This window comes from Melozone crissalis, unplaced genomic scaffold, assembly GCF_028551555.1.
Source record: "Melozone crissalis strain CALT ecotype California unplaced genomic scaffold, PUWL_Pcris_2 ptg000013l_1, whole genome shotgun sequence".
Lineage (NCBI taxonomy): Eukaryota > Metazoa > Chordata > Aves > Passeriformes > Passerellidae > Melozone > Melozone crissalis.
In genome coordinates this window covers 32,831,001-32,849,946 of record NW_026535791.1, presented here as the reverse complement: position 1 = coordinate 32,849,946, position 18,946 = coordinate 32,831,001, and the positions used below count along the sequence as shown (strand labels likewise).

At 37.5% G+C, this 18,946-nt stretch overlaps 1 protein-coding gene across 6 annotated transcripts in view; it reads right to left on the bottom strand.

The window, feature by feature from the left end:
• Positions 1 to 18,069, bottom strand: part of GPC5 (glypican 5) — a 588,801-nt gene extending 570,732 nt beyond the window's left edge. For all 6 annotated transcript variants that reach the window (XM_054271913.1, XM_054271916.1, XM_054271915.1 and 3 more), the window contains exons 1-2: positions 17,882 to 18,069; positions 9,841 to 10,002 (exon numbers count right to left, since the gene is read on the bottom strand). In XM_054271913.1, the coding sequence (XP_054127888.1) occupies positions 9,841 to 10,002; positions 17,882 to 18,047 (328 nt within the window). In that variant the 5' untranslated portion in view covers positions 18,048 to 18,069. The remainder of the gene's footprint in view (positions 1 to 9,840; positions 10,003 to 17,881) is intronic.
• Positions 18,070 to 18,946: the final 877 nt, after the last annotated feature.

The following is an 18,946-nucleotide window of genomic DNA, read 5'->3' as shown; positions in this document are numbered from 1 at the left end:
TTTGTCCAGTACAGAGTAATTTGCTTTTCTCAAGGTTTTGCAGGGTATCTTCTGTGGGACCAGCACCTTGCTGTAGTGTCTGGCCAGGAGGACAGAAAGGATACCCTAAGATAGCTAAAGCAGCACTAGAGAGATGCCTGTTGTGCAGCTGAATCAAGCCCTGAGTCTCATCCCAATGACCTACTGTTAACACCTTTGCCTCTGGGAGGGTCACACTGAACTATGCCATTAAACCATTTTGTTCTTAGGCAGTTACCTTTTCTTCTCTTCATGGTGCCCTCCTAACTTCTCACTATTTCATCTTCCATGTTCTGGGCTAGTTTGCACCACAGTAACAGCACTGAAAGAGGAAGCAAAATCAAATTTCTTTAAACCAAAGGGGTCATTAATCTGCCTCACAGTAAGGACGAAGCGCAGTGAGTGGAGGCAGAGCTATCTTAGAAATCCTAAATTATTGTAACTACTCAAAAAACATTGTCTTTGAAAGAAAACAGCAGGCTTATGATCCCCAGGTGTAAAAACAAGGGGGAGAAAGCCAGCTTAAAAAACCATTAAATATAAAATGGAATTATTAAATGAAGACCTACATCTTTCCCATGGGAGCAATCACTACAAAATTTCCTTAAATATTAGCTTCTACCTAATAACACAATAAAGAAAAAGACCTTGCATAAAACAAATTACAGATTTTAATCCTCTGCTCTGAAGGAAATCCTTAAATTAGATGGCTATCTCAATTTACCTTCAAAACAACAAGAGTAAGTCATGAAGAATCAAGTCTCTCGTGGGATTGATCAAAATTGAATTTGCAGTTTCCTGTGCTATGCTGACAATCATTTACAATAAAATCGGAATGAGAAAGGGAAATTGTCTGTGGGACCACTGAGCCAGGTAATAGCTTCAGTATAACATGGTCACACAGCCAAAATCAAATTAAAATGGACATAGAATTTTAATATGGTTGAACTAAGTCTTACTTTGCTTATAGGATTCTGGCTTGCTTTTAGGTAACAGATCTGTAGTGAAAAAAATTACTGATTGGTGATAATCAGGCATTCTATGTTACCAGCAATTTGTTCAAAATAACATGATATTAAAATTGTGTTAGAGAAAACAAAGAAAATTCGCTTGTAAATTATTTTAGTTTATTTTGTTATGACATAACACAAACACAACGGAAAGCCATTTTATAACTTCAAATTTCTAGTCCTTCTCTGTACATCTCTAAATCTTGTAAATTATAACTACATTATCCCATCTTAAATAACTCAAAAGACCTCATAGGCACAACATAAAGAAAAAGGAATACTTCAAATATTTAATTATTTTCAGATGCCCAACAATAAATAAATATAGTTATATATTCATAATGTGTTTTACACAAGTATGGAACAAAGATTGGTATACTTCAGTTTAAAAATAACATATATACTTGATTTTAAAGAAATCTTCTCAGCAAGTCGGGCCCTGCAGAACATCTTTGCCTAAGTTCATTTCCACAAGCAGCCAGCCCATGGCTATCACAGTGGTAGCAGTGGAGGAAAATGTCCACTAGAATTTAAATACATATCTCTTTTTTCTTAAGAGAAGTTAGTTAATTGTCTCCCAATCAGCAAATAATTCCTTTTTTTTTTTTAAAGTCTGGTGACCTTACAGGATTCACTGAATAAGGCAATAAAATAGATGAGATCTGGACACTGGAAGTATATCCACCCCACATCTCTAACATAACTTGAAAAACACTTGTTCTAAAGTGATTCAGGCCTGAGAGTGTAGACTGTATTTATAAATTATACAAATTTAAAATACTCACTGGAGCAGTACCCTTGCTTTGTGGCACACAAGTACCCTAATCACCAAACTACTACAGGGCTAATTTTTCACTTTGCTTCTACCACAGTGAATATTAAGTAGATATACAGACAAAGACAGCTGGAATAGGAAAGAGTTACATACTGCAAAATAAATAACCCAGAAAATAGCCAACTCTCCTCAGTAAATTCTGCTGCATTTTTAGACACTACTGAAAACCCCTAGATAAATGGCTACTGTGCAAGTACTGAATGGCTATGAAGCTGATCTACAGCAGATCTGTAGCATGCTGTATTTTGACCTGCAATGAATATGCATTTCAAATGCACTGAAATAGTGAATACAAAATGTTTTCTTCCAAAACTCGAGGATCAGCAGATTTCTATCATGGCACTCCTCTAGTCTGCACAGACCTAAGTTCAGGCCTTCAATACAAGATGAAATTAGTAGCTTTATTAAAAATGGATATTACTTGTATCAATAGCCCTTTTAAGAATCAAAGTACAGCTACTTACACTTGCTCATGATGTGTTTTATATTAGTACGTTTGTTTCATTACCACTGTAAAAATCACTGTCATCTACTTCATTACATGACACACATAAATTTCTGCTTAATTCAAGAAGAACAGAAAGAAAAGTAGATATTCACTTCTTATTTTGCACATAAGCAAATTGCCACAAGATAACCAAAAGAATGAACAATATATTTTACACTGTGCTTACAGAATCTTCTTGCACATTTCTGCCTGTCCAGGTAGCAGGAGGGAGAAGCAGTAAGCCAACTTTCATTTACATCAGGACAACAGCAATCATCTCCAAGCAGCTGACAGGCTGGAAACTCAAGTGTGAGCTTACTGCTCAATAACCTGCTTTTGTTCCCAAACTTCACTCACAGCTTGCACTGTCAGATAGGGTGGCTGTAAGGTTTCAGAGAGTAGGGAACTTTTGAGGGCTCTTCCTTTGATGTGTAGAATAGGCTCACTGGGGCGCAGCTTCAGACACACCTCGGCGTAGGTATCTAAAAGGTGAAATTTAGCCAAGTGTCCAAACTGTCATTACAGTCGATGGTGACACTGGACTCAGTGGCAACACTCAGCTCAGCTGTCTAACTTTAGGTTTCCAGTGATATTTGGCAAATCCTGGGGTCTTCAGTGACAACCTTCAGTTTTTGTCTCCACAGAAGCAAAATTCTCCTCCCAGGTTTATGTGTACAGTACAGTCCTTTTAATTCTCTCTCTACTATACTTCATCTACTTCAAGTACTGGCATAACTTTTTACAGGAAAAGTTAGTGCCTGGTTTTCTGAATTTTGTAATAATGTATTTTAATGCTTGATTAATTCCAATTTGATGCAATTCTACCCTTCCTCACTTTTCCTTTTTGCTGTTTTGACACAATCGTTTTCTAATTTAAAAAATCACTTAAAATACAATCAGATTTATCCACTCTAGATGCAAACATACCTATCTTTAAAATTCCCTGTCACACCAGATAACATTAGGTCTGTTGGGAAACCAAACTTGTTTTACCACTCACAAAGCCTTTGAAATGCAGTACATGACTCCACTTCTAAGCAGTACGTCAGGTTCACCAAGATGGAAATTGTAAACTAAAAAAGGTTAAAATAAGACTGTCTGTACTGTAAAAACTGCACAATTCTTTGAATTTCCCATGTAAAATATGTAGTTCATAATAGCATATCTGCATAAGTGACAGTGTACAGATCTATTAGTTCTATACACTATAGTTCCACTGTAGAACTAATAATGAAAAAAACCCATCATGTATCAAGTTATGAACAAATTTGTGTTCTTTTAATACTGACATATAATATTCTAAATTTAAACCCATTCTGCAGGAGTCTTTATGACTGAAGCAATCCATCCCATTATGTTATAGTAAGGAACTGTGTAATCTTCTTGGAGAGAGATTAATGAACAAACCCTTTTTGCTAGAGCATAACACCCACAGATTAATCTTAAAACTAGTTAAAACGTTTAAATCACTTAACTTTTCTTTGTAAATCACATTTTAAACCTGTCCTAAGGCCAAGAAGTCTGTTGAGCACTCCAGTCTAAACCTGGCCTGCAAGCAGAATTATTTCAACATAATTCTTAGCAACTGTTTTCTTGTCCAGCTTGTTTCTAAGATGTAGAATTCCCAAAATTGTTAACCAAAAGCATTTTAATACTGTCATTGGAAAATATTTGCTAATATTGAGCCTGTATTTTCTTTGCTGCAGTACGACACCACTGGGGTTTTATCTACTATGAAGGAGTACAGATAAGCACTTTCTTACGTGTAGTTTTTTCTATGTAGGTTTCAGAGCATATTTTTTCTCTCCTCTTTCCAACTGGTCCATGTCTTTCTAGTACACTACCCAAAACTGAACAATGTTCTCCAGTTTACCTACGCAAAACAGAAGATTCAATTCACAGATCTCTGCTGTCTCTGTTTAAGAATCTTAAAATAGTTGCCTGCCTGACAACAGTGTGAAACTGCTGACTTTTGTCTTTCATTATTGATGATCTATCATTATCCACAGAACCTCTCCTACAGAACAAATTCATTGCAAGAAATCTCCCATACTATAATGTCTTCCACTGTTCCTCCCCAGCTAAATGGAGCACTTTGCATTTGTTCCTACTGAACAACAATTTTTTCGCACTTGGTCTCCATTGCATCAGGACTATTTTGAGTTCCGTCTTTCAACAAGACTTGACTTACTAACTTTTTAGGTATTTACTTTTTCGTAACAGAGAATAAAAACACTAAGTGCAAACTTCCATGGGTATTTGAAAATCTTTGAAATCTAAAAGGCTGCAGGCAATTCTACCTTTGAAATAATATTAAACATTCATTCAAAACCAACAATTTTATACTACCTTCTCTGCTGGAGTTCAGTCTCTCAAACTCCTGCATTTTGTCAGCTATTAGCTTTCCAAAGTTCTCAGAATAATCAGGAAGCAGGCACCCATGAAAATACAAATTTTCTATGGCCACTGCTCCCAAGGGAATGATGCTTTAAATCTGTACTTCACTTCCTTTTTCAAATGCATAAGAACTACATAAAGCATAAAATAAATCTAAATTAGCATATGTGTGTACCAATCACCGTGTTACAGAAACATAAACCAAAACCGTAGTTAGCTGGGTATTAACAAAAATATGAAAGAAATCTTAGTACTCACCGAGTATGAGACTGAATAGTGCACTGACATCAGCTTAACTGTAACTCAGACACTACTGTAACTAGGAGAAATAACTGATGGTAAATGAACAGGCTGAGACTAGAATACAGGAGCACAAGTGCACACTTGAAAAGAACATTTAGAGAAAAGATTGATGTGGTGAAAACTGTTACAGAAGCCCATTAAATCCCTGTGCATTTATAGATACATACTTATACTCCAGGAGTGCCTACAGGGACAGCCCACATATAGGCGAGAAGATAAGAATGAGATAGAGTAGAACCAAACTCCTTTGGAATGATAAAAGACTTGCTTGCAATACAGAAATAAAACTCAGGATTAATAATGAAATTTTAGGTATTAATCTAAATCTCTACATTTCTGCACTTATAGCAGTCCTTTAGTGCTCTGTTTTATGTATATACAGACACACTGGGTCCAAATGTAAGTTATATTAGCATAATGTTTATCCTGCTTCTCTATTATAAAGGACTCAAAATACCATATAAATAGATGGTTCCTGAAGAATAAAGGCTGTATAACAGCTTTGTTCCTTAGACCAATCCGTGGGTACAATGATTCTTCTGTGCTATTAAAATTCCCTACTTTTTCAGTCCAGAGGGAAGCATGATCATAGCTGTGGGAAGGGCTGCAGAGCAATCGAGAAAGAGGAACATAACTCTGGTGAACCACAGATATTTTTGAGACTCTCATCCCTCAATATAACAGAGTGACAAATGGAATCTCTCAACCTGTCCACATTTTTGCCTTTTAATAGAATCCCTAAACTTCATTTAATTAAAAGAAGTGGGATTCACCAGTATTTAGATTTAGGCTTATTTATATCACACTTAAAATATAAAGGATTATGGAGATATGAAAGAAGAAAATGTTAGAACATCAAAGCAGTTTGTATTGCAAATGATCTGACAGGCAACATATCATTTGAAACCATGAGAGATATAGAAGCTCTAGCTGGAAGTTTTCTGATCTTCAAATCATTCTTCAGAAAATTTCACAAGTGGAAAGCAATTGAATTAGTGCCAGGGCACATTTAGTTTCACAAAGATGAACAGAAATTCCATTATTTCTTATAGATTACCAGAGAAAGCAGCTCAGAAGATTTCAACCCATTTTCTAGTTCACACAATTTACTTTAGCTACTGACTAAAACTTTTTCCTATTTAAATGTAATAATTGTACTGTGATCTCAAACGATATGATGCAACAATTTTACTTCATTTAATTATGCTCTAAGATAAAGTGGAAATTGATCTACTGTGTAGCAATAATTTCATAGAAAAGCATGAAACTGCATCAAGAAAGCCTGAGTCAACAGACTTCAGAACTTACATGGCAAAGGCATTAAATTTTTCCTACACAGTATGAAGAGTCAGGTAATGCTCTATTGAAGAGTGCAGTTTATTACCTACTGCATACAGACACACATTTGCCAAGTCCTCTGCTTCAGTGACAGGCAGCCTCATTCAGAAATGATTGATGCTTCCATATTTATGAAAACTATGCCACACTACTAGAGGTGCCAAATATAGTAGCACAAAGAGAAGTCCATTTGCTTTAGACTCCACAACTAAATTCTTATCTCTAAACTTCCCTTTCAACCAGACAAGCTGTTATCTTGCTCTATGTCATACAGGGCCACTTTTAAAAGGGTTATGAGCTCTCTTGTGGAAAAATAGTGAAGTGACACAAGATCTGCTATTCTGTTGCACAGCACTCCCTCCTACTGTAGTTCACCAGATTCTTAAATGCCTATTCAATTCCTCTCCAAATTTCAGAAATTGTAGGGATTTCTTTTTTTCTCTACACAAAAACCAGCACTGCAATGTGACTACACTGTAACCCTGGTGGCACTTGTTAATCTTTTGAGTACAGGTATAGACAAAGGTCAGTGTGAACTTTGAGTAACATCTAAGAACTGTACAAAATGAGTGTGTACATCTTGAGATATGTCTATGTCATGCAAATGTAAGGTTTAAAAAGGATTTGGGTTTATGGTTAACAGAAGGGAGATGCTATAGCAATCCTTGTACAGCAGCAACAATCTCTTCCTCAAATATTAAGATAAGAAATACTAAAATTCAGAAATGTGCAATAATGTTATCCTATCAAAATTATTGTCTTGAAACAAAATTATCATACAGCTTAAGTTCTCTAATCATCTTTCCCAAGGGAAAAATGATATATTGCTCTCCATAATATATCTCCCACTTACTGGATTAATATCTTATTTAACTTCATTGCCACCCATCCTTCTGTTCCCTTACCATTCCTCAAAGCTATTAAAAAAGAAATAGAAGATTCACCACAAAAAAGAAAACACACATTCTGAAACACCCCGAAACATAAGGAAAAAACTAACAGTACTCAGTAGTACCCAGTACACAATTGGTGCAATTTGCACCATGTAGCTTGACATGTCCTAAGAGGCATGGAATTTTTGAATCATTTGAAAATTGCCAATAGTTACTGTCAAGAGGCAGCACTTACCACAATACAGAACCATGGAATTTTCACAAACATTAGAAGGTGACAAAGATATATCAATATATACGGATTAATTTACTCTTACATAAAGACACATGCACACATGTGACAAGTTAATAGACAGATAGGCAGACAGCTGCCTCATTTCACCATGACAGCCACCATAAAGTCCCTGGTAGTTAGACACCCTGAAGATTCAGGATCTCTAGACTGTATTTAATGCTAAATGGAAACACACCTCTGAAGACCTCCAGAGTCAGATACAGATAATTTATTTTAACTGCCTACTTCTCTCTACTGAATATATAAGAAACTGATAAAAAATTAGCTATTTGTTCTGTTGGGATCTGGTCCACCCCTTTAATGCCAACCTCAACATACTTTGAGAAGAGTTAGGTGACAGCAGTGACAAAATCCATGACATCTGCTCTGTTCTCTACACACCCGAACAATCCCCTTCAAGCTTTCTGTGTGACTCCTGAGACGACTGTCCAATTGCCAAAGTAGCAGAAGAGATAATCACATTCCTATCTGCCCAGCCCAGCCTTGTCTAAATGTAAAAGGCATGCCTAAACATTTGGTGGTGGGATAGGCACCCTGTCATACTGTAATTCAGATTGAAAGGACCTTAATAAGTGTCCAAAGTTTCCAAAGTCCTCCTCAAAGCAGGGTCAAAACTGAATTCAGATCAGATAGAATGTCTTACTATGCACCTAGAATTCCAAGCTGAAAAAACATCAGCAGCATCTTACTATTGTTTCTGAATCTGAAATCATTTAGTTTCAATTTTAGTTAGCAATGGTTGCAATTCTTCAAACATTAGCAGTATATTCAATAGCATGCTTTTTCACAAAGAATTACTTCAAAGTTAAACAAGGTTTTAAATCCAAATAATACTAGAATCCATGCAACATTCTCTCTGTTATACTTCTTTACATAAAAAGAAAGACAAAACTACTATAGACTAAAGCATGTACTTCAAAAATATGTGAAGTGTATAAGATATATAAAATAGATTTCACTTTTAAGTATATGCTTTGAAAAGTATTTTTTTAAATGCAAATGATGGACTAAAGACAGCAGAACAAATTGAACATATTATAATATGTACCAAACTCTAGGCTAACTCTTTATGGTAGCAAGAAAAAGATAATACACAGAATTTGAAAGGAAGAACGAAGGCAGAAAAGATATGGAAAGATTCCTCTGTACGTTATATCAATGATTCCCTGATTGTTGCACCTTTTGACAGCTGTGTTAGACAGGCTAAATGGCAGAAGTCCCAAAAGGTGGAGAGCAACGAGCAACTCCAGCTTGTTTTTAGCATTAGACAGCCTAAATTTAAAAAAAAAAAAAAAAAAAAAAAAAAAAAAAAAAAAAAAAAAAGAGGAGGCTTTAGGACTCCAAAGTCAACTTTGCATTTTTGGACCCCATTCTGCTAATTATTTCAGCATCACAGGTTAAAAACAAAAGAATTGCCAGAAGGACAACTTCCCAAGCCTGTATGAAGTTACCATGTTATCCTTTCCAATGAAGTGGCCATAAAGGTTAGTAAGTACATACTAACAGATGAACGACAAGACTTTAGGGCTTTGTCCTCAACACATATAAACTCTGTATCTCCTTCCATCACATACAACCTCATATCTCTATTTTCACATCTTCTCAGCTCCTTAACCAATTTCTGCATTAACTTCTGGCTAATTAAATCAAAAAGAAACTAACAGTACACGAAGCAAAAAGGAAACCCCCACCACCAGTCCAAAAACCTATTACTTATCAGGTAACATCCTGTCATTTATGAAAACAACTATGGTTCAACATGCAATTATTTTTTAAATCATATTTAGAAACTCAAGAGTCTGAAAAACTAGATCTGAAAAAAGAATCTCAAAATCTCAAAATCAAACTACCCAAGAATGTCTACTAGAAAAAGACAAAGAATATAGTGGGTGGAAACAGTGGTATAAAAAAAAAAAAATCTCTCTTTTGTAGCACTCCAGGCATTAATAAACTTGGGCATTTTAGTATGCCCCAAGTTAAGGAAGTTAAAAAGAATGTGAAGTTACAGGTTTACAATTAAATTCAAAGCATCTTACAAGAATGTTTTCTTACTTTTTATCAAATATAATTTTTTAAAATCCACAAATTACAAAAGCAAAGCAGTTTCTAATCACATGCATGATTTAGTACTACTTATTTGAAAGCATAAAAGCATAGGGAGAAGCTAAAAATTAACAGATAACTTTTATTACATCATAAATAATCAAAGATGAAAATCAATAAAAGTATGAACAAGTTGGGAAACAACAAGCAGAAAGTTTTACCTTGAAAAGCAGCTGCATTATGAGATATTAAAAATTTTAATGTAGCACTTGATGTTTGAAGCGCTTGCTGTATATCTTGCTTTGCTGCAATCTGATACCTTTCTTCCATCTTTTTTGTACAGCATGTTGAATTTTCAGAAGTACAAACCTGGAGATCAACACCTAAGGAAAAGGCAATTCCACTGATTAATATAAAACAAAAGTATGCAAAACACAAATACCAAAGAGATTTTTTATTTTTTTACATGGGTATTGACACACAGAAGAAATATTCAAAGCTTTAAACCATTTGGTCTTGTTATACAGAAGGGGATACTGATTAAAATTCTGTGGGAAGAGTACACTCATTACAGTTAATTAAAGTCACATAATATAACTTCCCTGACAATGTAATCTTGTTCCAGCTGTGAATATTGCTAACTAATGTTGGTCAAGTATGTTGAATATGCACTGTACATCACGATACAGGTGGCAGATGTCCCACTCCTGGAAACACTCAAGAACTGCTTAGATGGGGCTCTGGGCAACCTGATCTAGTTGAAGATGTCCCCACTCATTGCAGACTAGATGACCTTTAGAGGTCCCTTCCAACACAAACAATTCTGTGATTCTATGATCCTCTAGAATACTGAAATGCTGGAGCAGCCCATGGCTGCCACTCCTATCCTTCTGTAAATCTTGGACTAGACAAAGCTAACTACTTCCAAACATTACAAACACTCCAGTGGAGAGCCGATTCCTGACAGATGCATAATGAACATACTTACATTGACTTCTATATGGAGCAGTCCTAACTTCCAGTCTAATCTCCCTAACTGTGTCTTTCCCTAATGCCAAACATTCCCATGACTCCCTGACACCCTACTTCCCTAATAGGCTGGGAGACACTTCTACAAAGGAGGATTTTTTTTTTAATTTTGGGCACACTGAAATCCCAGAGGGAAAACTCAATACTTTTATAACTTTACAACTGGAGCATAATCAAGCATAAAAAACATTATTCACCTTCCTTGTTATCATGTGGTGTTCAAAATCTTTTTCTAATACTGTATCTAAGCAATGCTTTCTAATACAAAGAACAAACATATCATGAAAGAACAAATATGAGAATTTAAATTATATTAATAAAAAACTTAACAGTTCAATCCAAATTTTGTTCTCAAATACATTGTTATTGCACTGACAGATATGACAAGATTTTGTGGAAACATAGTGAGAAACTTATTTTCATCTGCATGACCTTTAAACATCTCCATTTTCATTATTAACAAATAATATAGGGTAACTGCTCACATGCAGTCCCCTGTGTACACAGGCATTAATAATATTTGTCTAATATTAAAATAAAATAACTTAAAATTAGGTTTATTACCCAAACTCTTCTTAGTATTTTAAACAATTGTTAGGCACTGCTTAGCTTTCAAACCTTTGACACTTGTAAAGCAGAAGTATAGATATCTAGAGATATAGGTATCGCTGCTACAGAAATTAATTTGAAACTTTATCTAGGTTGTATGGACTTGAATATAGCTTCAAGAAGATACACTTTCAGCCAAATCCTAAAATAATAATGTATATTTGCATATGGTTTCAGATGAAAGGTCAGTATTATTTTATTTCCTTGATTTTATCAAAAGTATTTTTAAAGCAGCATCTTTTGAACATGGATCTCATTCCCAATCCTAAGTGAATTTTGTTTTATAGTTTTAAGACTGTTAATCATGTACATATAAAGTACATTTTATTGATCTACTTTTGTTCCAGCTCATTAAACACAGCTGCTTTCACTGGCCATGAAAAAGTAACCAAATACAATATACAAAGAACCCAACTGACTAAAAATTGAATTGTTGCTCAAAACCACAGAGCAGTTTACCAGTTTTTTTTTAAGAGATCTACAGAACAAGGAACAGCTTAGAGATAATGTTTCAGAAGACACATAAGCCAGACCGTGAAACAGGTCCTTCCATTTCAGTACAAGCAGTATTAAAAAACCCATCCAATTATTTTCTGAGTTTTCACATCTAAAAAACTTTCCATCTTCCACAAGAACTGTTTTATCAATAACCAATTTTGAAATAAAGGGAGAAAACACTTTCTACTCCAAAAGGGCATATTGGCTCTTTTCAGTACCAAATTCTGATGACTCTACACTGTGATCCAGCTTGAAACAGGATCACAAGACAACTGGAAGTGAAATACCTTAGCCTGTAATAAAAATATATTGAAGTAAACAGTTATGGTATAAGAAAGATTTTAGAACTGAAAATAATTGGAGTTTAGGAAAGACAGTTTGGGAAGAAAAACATAATTGTTCTAAGCTGCAGGTTTATCTGCCTGGAACTGATTTCAAACTTTTAATCATGGTCTCAGCTGTACAAACCTGTATTTTCAGTACCTTGCGATAAACAAATGCTGACAGGATGAGGCCATTAACTGCCAGGAAGAGCAAATGCCAGATCTGTGGTAAATTTCTGCCTGTCTATTTAGACTTCTAAGAGATCAAATCCAGGGTCTGAAAAATCCCAAAACATTAGAATTGTCATGACAAACAGTCTTTTAAAAGCCAGCACTGAAATGCCATATGGCTTGGATGCAATTGCCAAATCAGTGGTTTATTTCAAAATGGATTTGGAGCCTGTATCAGACCTAAGTCCTTCTCATGCTTATCCTTCAATATTTATTAACTTATTTTTGTTACAAGCACCACTCCAGATTTAGCATTACTTGCTATCACTGTGATTGTTGTAAAGTACTTCAGCTTGGCTCAGTAAAAGAGATGGGGATCAGCCTCGAGCACCTGGCCCTGACTGTCGATACCGTTGAACCATCATCTCACTTTTTTCTGTGGCTCTCTTCAGCTGGAGTCAGTATTTCTCTCACCTGCACTTCAAGAGATGGTGAATTCTATATACTGCTTTCAAAGGGCACTCCAGACAACACTGCAGTACAAGTTTGGCTCCTTCCTTACACACTCCAAGCTCATCTTCCTGCCTACTAAGCAGCACTCCAGCAAGGTGAAACCACCATCCCTTTATACACCCACGCTACAGTTCACAGAACAAAACATGTCATCCTGTCCAAAAGCCCTCCTATTTTTGAGACTGCTTGAATGCCGCAGTGACTTGGCATTACAAAAGTCCATTCCTTCCACAGGACACCAGCCTTAAACAGTGCAGACATAACCCTGGTCTGCTCCACTCGGTGTGAGAGTCAGCAGGCAGTCCTTGAGCTGCACCACCTTACAGGCCAACCCAGTCCGACAAGACTACTGAGCACTGGTGACCTCCTAGAGAAGCTGAAAGATAGGAGACCGAGATAGGAGAATTGCTATAGAGCTGAGCCCACTTTCTTGCTGATTTTAATCTCAAAATATTGTCAAATTTCTTTTCACAGTGATCATTTTGTGGATCCAGAAGTGAAATGTTCACACACACACAAGATTATGCTGTTGGCAACAGTCCTTACAAAAACAGATGTGATATAATGAACATCATTTAACTGATTTGACAGAGCAATTCACTTTCTGTCTCTGACTAAACCATATTCCAGAGCTCTGAATGTCTGTTAAACAAATACAGTAATTAGAAGTGTCCCTGCCTCCATACAACAAAAGCCAAAAAATTTAATTTGACTTGAGGCAGAACCAAAATCCAAATTACTGGAATGTAAATTATACTAGAAACCCAAATTAAAATTCAAATATGATCATGGAATTGCATTAAAGTAACCAGCTGGATTTTAAACTGACTTCTATTGTTACTTTAAGGGGAATTAGAAAGAATATTTTAACTTGAATTAACAATAGTACCACAGAAAAACTTTTTCTGACACTATCTCATCTTTCCAGCATGGTTTTTCTCATTTATTCAACTTCATATTCATAATGGTTCTCTACCAGAAAGCCTTTACAGTAAAATTTTAAATAATCACATTCTTCACTCTCTTTTATGTTTCTTGTTCTCATAATTGCACACATGATCTCCCAGTGTTTGCTGAAAAGAAGCCTAGATTGATCCCTGAAAAAAATAAACCAGCTCAAAACCAAAAAAGCAAACAAACAGAAACCAACCAAAACCAAACTGCTGAGAAAAAATATCTCCAGCACTTTTTTCCCCCCACTTCATTAGGAATTGTTTGATTCTACAGTGACAGTAAATGTAATATTTTTCAATAAGCCACAAAATTCAGCTTTTTGGTGCAAACAGAAGCCTGATTTTTTTTTTTTTCACTGACATACCTACAGGAGTCTCTCTGTTAGGAAGGCAAGAGTGGAATGTTCACCAGCCATCCTATTCTGCTGTTGCTAAAATCGGACCATAGAATGGTCTGGGTTGGAAGGCCCTTACAGAATATCTAGTTTCAACCCTCCACCATGGGCAGGGACATATTTCATTAGACAAGGTTTTTCAAAGCCCTATCATGCCTGGCCTTGACCACTTCCAGGGATTGGGGATACACAACTTCTCTGTTCTAGGTATTCTGAGAGAAAGAAACCAAAAAATAAATATTATTTGCAACCAAGATAACAAGAAGAGCTCAGAGCTCCCATTTAATCTGTCTGGGGAAAAAAGAGCTGCTGAAATTAGCTAAAAGCTCTAGATTTACTAGCATATAGGGTAAAAGAGTGGAAATCTTCAAGAAATCTTGGGTTACAATACCAGAAAGGATATACAATATCTTGAACATAGGAAATAAAAATATGCTAAAAAGTATTTTGCAGACAATTTCTTTTTTTTTAATAATCCAAGTCATATTGGATTACAATATGACATATTGTAATCCAATATCCATACATATCACAAAAACAAAATAAAAAACTCCAGACCTAACCTTTAAGTACTTTTTATATTGATTTAATTCTTCATACAGCAAAAAAGTGTCTTTCAGGATTTTTAATTACTGAGGTTATTCTGTACAGTCCCATCAAAAATGTTCTTGTAGCACAGAACCAGACAGGAAAAAAACAAAGTATTTTTGCAACTAACACTTGAAATTAGCATGAAGGCAATTAATGTTCCAATACAGCATGTGATGGGGCTGAGCATAAGTTTGTATTATAGTTCCCAAAACACAGGTACAAAAGACCACGAACAGTTAGTCAAATGTCTTGATTTCCAGGGGTAGCAATAAGTATTGTGAGAGTGGTAAAAAAAATATATATCTTGATTATTAGTTGCCATTTTCAACACTATATCCTGTCCTATGTGGATGATAACATGAACTCAAATTTGTAGTTTCCACATCCTTCAAGATCACTTTTATGTACATATACATGTCATTTCTGCATAGGATGACAGAGGTATTTTTTTTTCTCCCTTAAGGATACACAACCTCTATACAACAGCTGCAAAAATAATTATATAAAATAATGTATAGGTTTTTGAGTTAACATATATTCAAAATACAAACACATGACAATCTCCAGAACTAGAATTTACATTATTTACTGATATAAGGCTGCTGGTTTTATTCCTACTGAGAAGAGGAAAGAATGGGAATGGTACAGCCTTTTTTTATACATTCAACGAAAACAAGACAAATATAAACCCTGTAATTTTATTGACTTCCATTGCATACAAAACCATATGTCAACCAGCTGGTGATCATGCCCTACCCCAAAGACTCAGCTTAAGACATTTAAATGAAAGTGTTCTTAAGTTATGTCTACAGCACCACTAAAATAAAGACACAGAGACAATGCAGTACAGGCATTTATGCAGCTTACTCTGAAGACAACACCAACATTTGATAATGGAGTAGCTCCAGGATGCCACAAGCTGCACTGGCTGTCCATGGTGGCTGCCCACAAGGAGCACCTGAGATGCCAAAGGTATCCCACCCACTGCCCTTCTAGAAAGATGTAAGTTTCCACTACCAGAAAGATGTAAGTTTCCCAGAGTTACTGCATCTGTAAGCACCACTGGGAACATTATGGAAACCCTAAGATAATTAAAATGCTTCTAGATGCCCACATTTCAGCACCAAAATGAAACCTTGCAAAGGCAGCTTGGACACCTGTTTTCGTAAGGGGACACCTACAAGAAATGTGTGCGTTGTATGGGCACATGTGTGCATCTTACACACAAACACATTTCTTAGTGTCATCAGAAAAGGTTTTAAAGTATTTTTACATCTTGCTTCAAAAGAAGGCTTAATATAGAAGATCAGGAGCAAAAACTGACATTTCTCTTCACATTACGCTTTGAGCTTAGTAATACCTTTAATCACACCTAAACCTTCTAAAATACTCATTTAATCCCCATTTTCTTGTCATTGCACTTCTGGACAGATTTTACTGTTTGCAATTATTTGTTTCATGATAGCTGAACAGAGTTCTTAGAACAAGAACTCTGGCAGCCCACAGCAATGTAATTCCTTCAAAGAGTGAAAGGCTGCTGACCGTACAGCTGTACCACACCTCCTGCTGCTCACTGTTTGCAAGGGCAGCAGCAGAGAAAGGAATTCTTTTAGATTCGTACAATTCAAACATGGTTTTTACTATGAGCGGGAAATGCAGAAAAGTCAAAATCAAAAGAAGAAAGTGAGTGGTAGTATAAAAAATATGATAGGGGAAAGGAGGAAATCAGAGAAGCAGACCAGAAGAAACCTATATAAAGCACTATAGTTCTTTTCTCTTGAGTCAACATTATTTCCTCCCTATCCCTAGTACACAAACAAAGTATAGTAATCAAAATAAGCAATAACAGAGAAAGCATAAAATTTACACTAGGCTATGGAATGAGAAGAACATAGATAAAGTGATACCCTATCATTCATACTGAGATTATCCACACAAATAATCAGCACAGAAAAATTAAATCGCTGACAGGACTGTAACTCAGATTTCACTTTCCAGACATCTTCATTTGAACAGTACCTGTCTCATCAGGCTTTCCAACTGAAGTGTTTATTTTCTTTTTATCAAAGACAATTATAAAATCTTTAGGTTAGGACTATGCAAGAAGACAACCATGCATGTTGATAAATGTACTGTTAATTAATATAGTACTCCAATTTATAAACTACACAATGCAATATTGACTGTGTCAAGCATTATCTGTCACATTTAAAGCTAGAGTTATTAAAAGCTCTATTTTTGAGGGATTCCTTTAAAATAAACTTAGTATGCCTTATCTCAACTTGCAGAGTTAATAAAAACCACACAAATTATCTTAAAAAACCCAATGAGGTTAGTCATTGATATTTTAAAGTGAGGGGGACATTAACTCAACTTTTGTTGCATTCTCTGTCTAAAAAGCACTGACTCACATTTACTAGTTAACCTGTCAGCCAAACATGAACATACTTTAAAGATGTGTAAAAAAAAAGTTGGTTTTATATCCTATACCGCTGATCACTAAAATATTTGCGTTTTAATCCTCTGAGTTCAACTGAGGTTCTCACAAAGCTGGAACCAAAACCTCAAACCTAAAACCACACACCTTACTGTATATGTGCTTTGCAACGTCATTCAGCATCTACTTTTTAAAAAAATTAACTGCTAATACAAATGCTAGATATACTCAAATTGCCATGAAGACTCTACTTTCCCGAGAATTTTATTCCATTACGTTCCAGTGACAGGCAGATATCCGCACGGAAAACGCGCAGCCCGAGCAGCGGCAGCCGTGTCAGTCACTGTCATTGCACAGCAGAGCGGCTCCAGCAGCCCCAGCCGCGGTTCGGTGGCTGTCCCCAGCCCCCAGGGCTGTACGGTGCCTGCCCACAGACGGCTGCAAGCAGGATGACCCCAGCTGAAGGCGGCTCGCTCTGCTCTGCGCGGTACGGAGGGGAAGTGGGTGGGCACAGGGGGGTTTTAGGCAGGTGTCGGGGTGCCCCACTGCCCACAGCCCGGGAAGAGCGTTTTCTCTCTTTAAGGGGCCAGCCGCGATGTCGCTACAAAGCACGGGACCCGATGTGCCCGCGGTGCCCAGACCGGCCACCAGCACCACCCACCCATCGCCGCCGGCGGCTCCGAATTCAAACGCGGCGGCCGCGCCGTTCCCGGTGCCTCCTGCCCCATCCAGGTCTGCCTTACCTGCCCGCGGGAACTCCGGGACGCCGCCAAGCGGGCCGAGCCGCCGCAGCTGGAAAACTTTCCGGACCGCCTCGCAGCTCGGCGGCGGCTCCGCACCCTGCGAGGCGGCGGCCAGGAGCAGGACGGCGACGGTCAGGACGCCGAGGCAGAGGCTCTTGGCCCCCATGGCCCGCGACCGCCGCCAGCTGCCGCAGGGACGCGGCCGAGGCGCCCCGAGAGCCGCCGCGGGGGAGGCGCCGCCCGCCGCCCCGCCGGGACCCTCCCCCGGCCCGGCCCGGCCCCCGCCCGAGGAGGGGCCCCACGCCCAGGGCGGCTGCGGGAGGGCGCTGCCCGGTGCCCGTGTCGGGGCTGAGGACGAGAGGAGACACCCCCGCCCTACCACGGACACCCGGGGTGCGGCGAGTGCGGCTGCGGAGGGGAAAACGAAAGGCAAAGGAAGCGCTAGCATGGTAGGGGAGCAATTTCCACCCAAAAACACGAAAAAAAAAACTATAGCGCTTTGGGGAACTCCTAGCAACAAATTTAACACTGTCAGTAAGGTACGCCGTTCAGTTTGGCTTGAAATGCCAAACTTTTGTTTTTATGACAAAAGTTTCCAGCATTCGGCAGTCTTCAGGGCATCTTCGGAAGTTTCAGTTTCCTGAGGCAAACGTGACACGAGACCAATTTACAAACTCCTGCCCTGTCTACAAGCTGTTAGAGCAGCCAGGGAAGCATCTGGGAGGCATCAGGTTATCTTTAAGAACAGCTTCCTTAATGCCAAAATCAAGAATTTTCTCCACGCACAAATTTTAAATATCACATCTTACCCCTGACAGCCAGAAATTTTTCTTAGTGTGCTTCGAAGCTGCAAGTGGTCATTCAGCACTGTAAAACATAAGGCTTTCAATTTAAAAGAAATCTTTAATCCGTGTCAGCAATTTCAACACAAGACTGCAAAGCCAGTTCTAAGTGTGGATTATTCCACACTTTCATTTAAATACAGGTAACAAACCGAAACATAAGTTATTAAAATTTGCACAGAGATCAACCACTACTGAGCAAAGCAATAAAACAATGTCATTA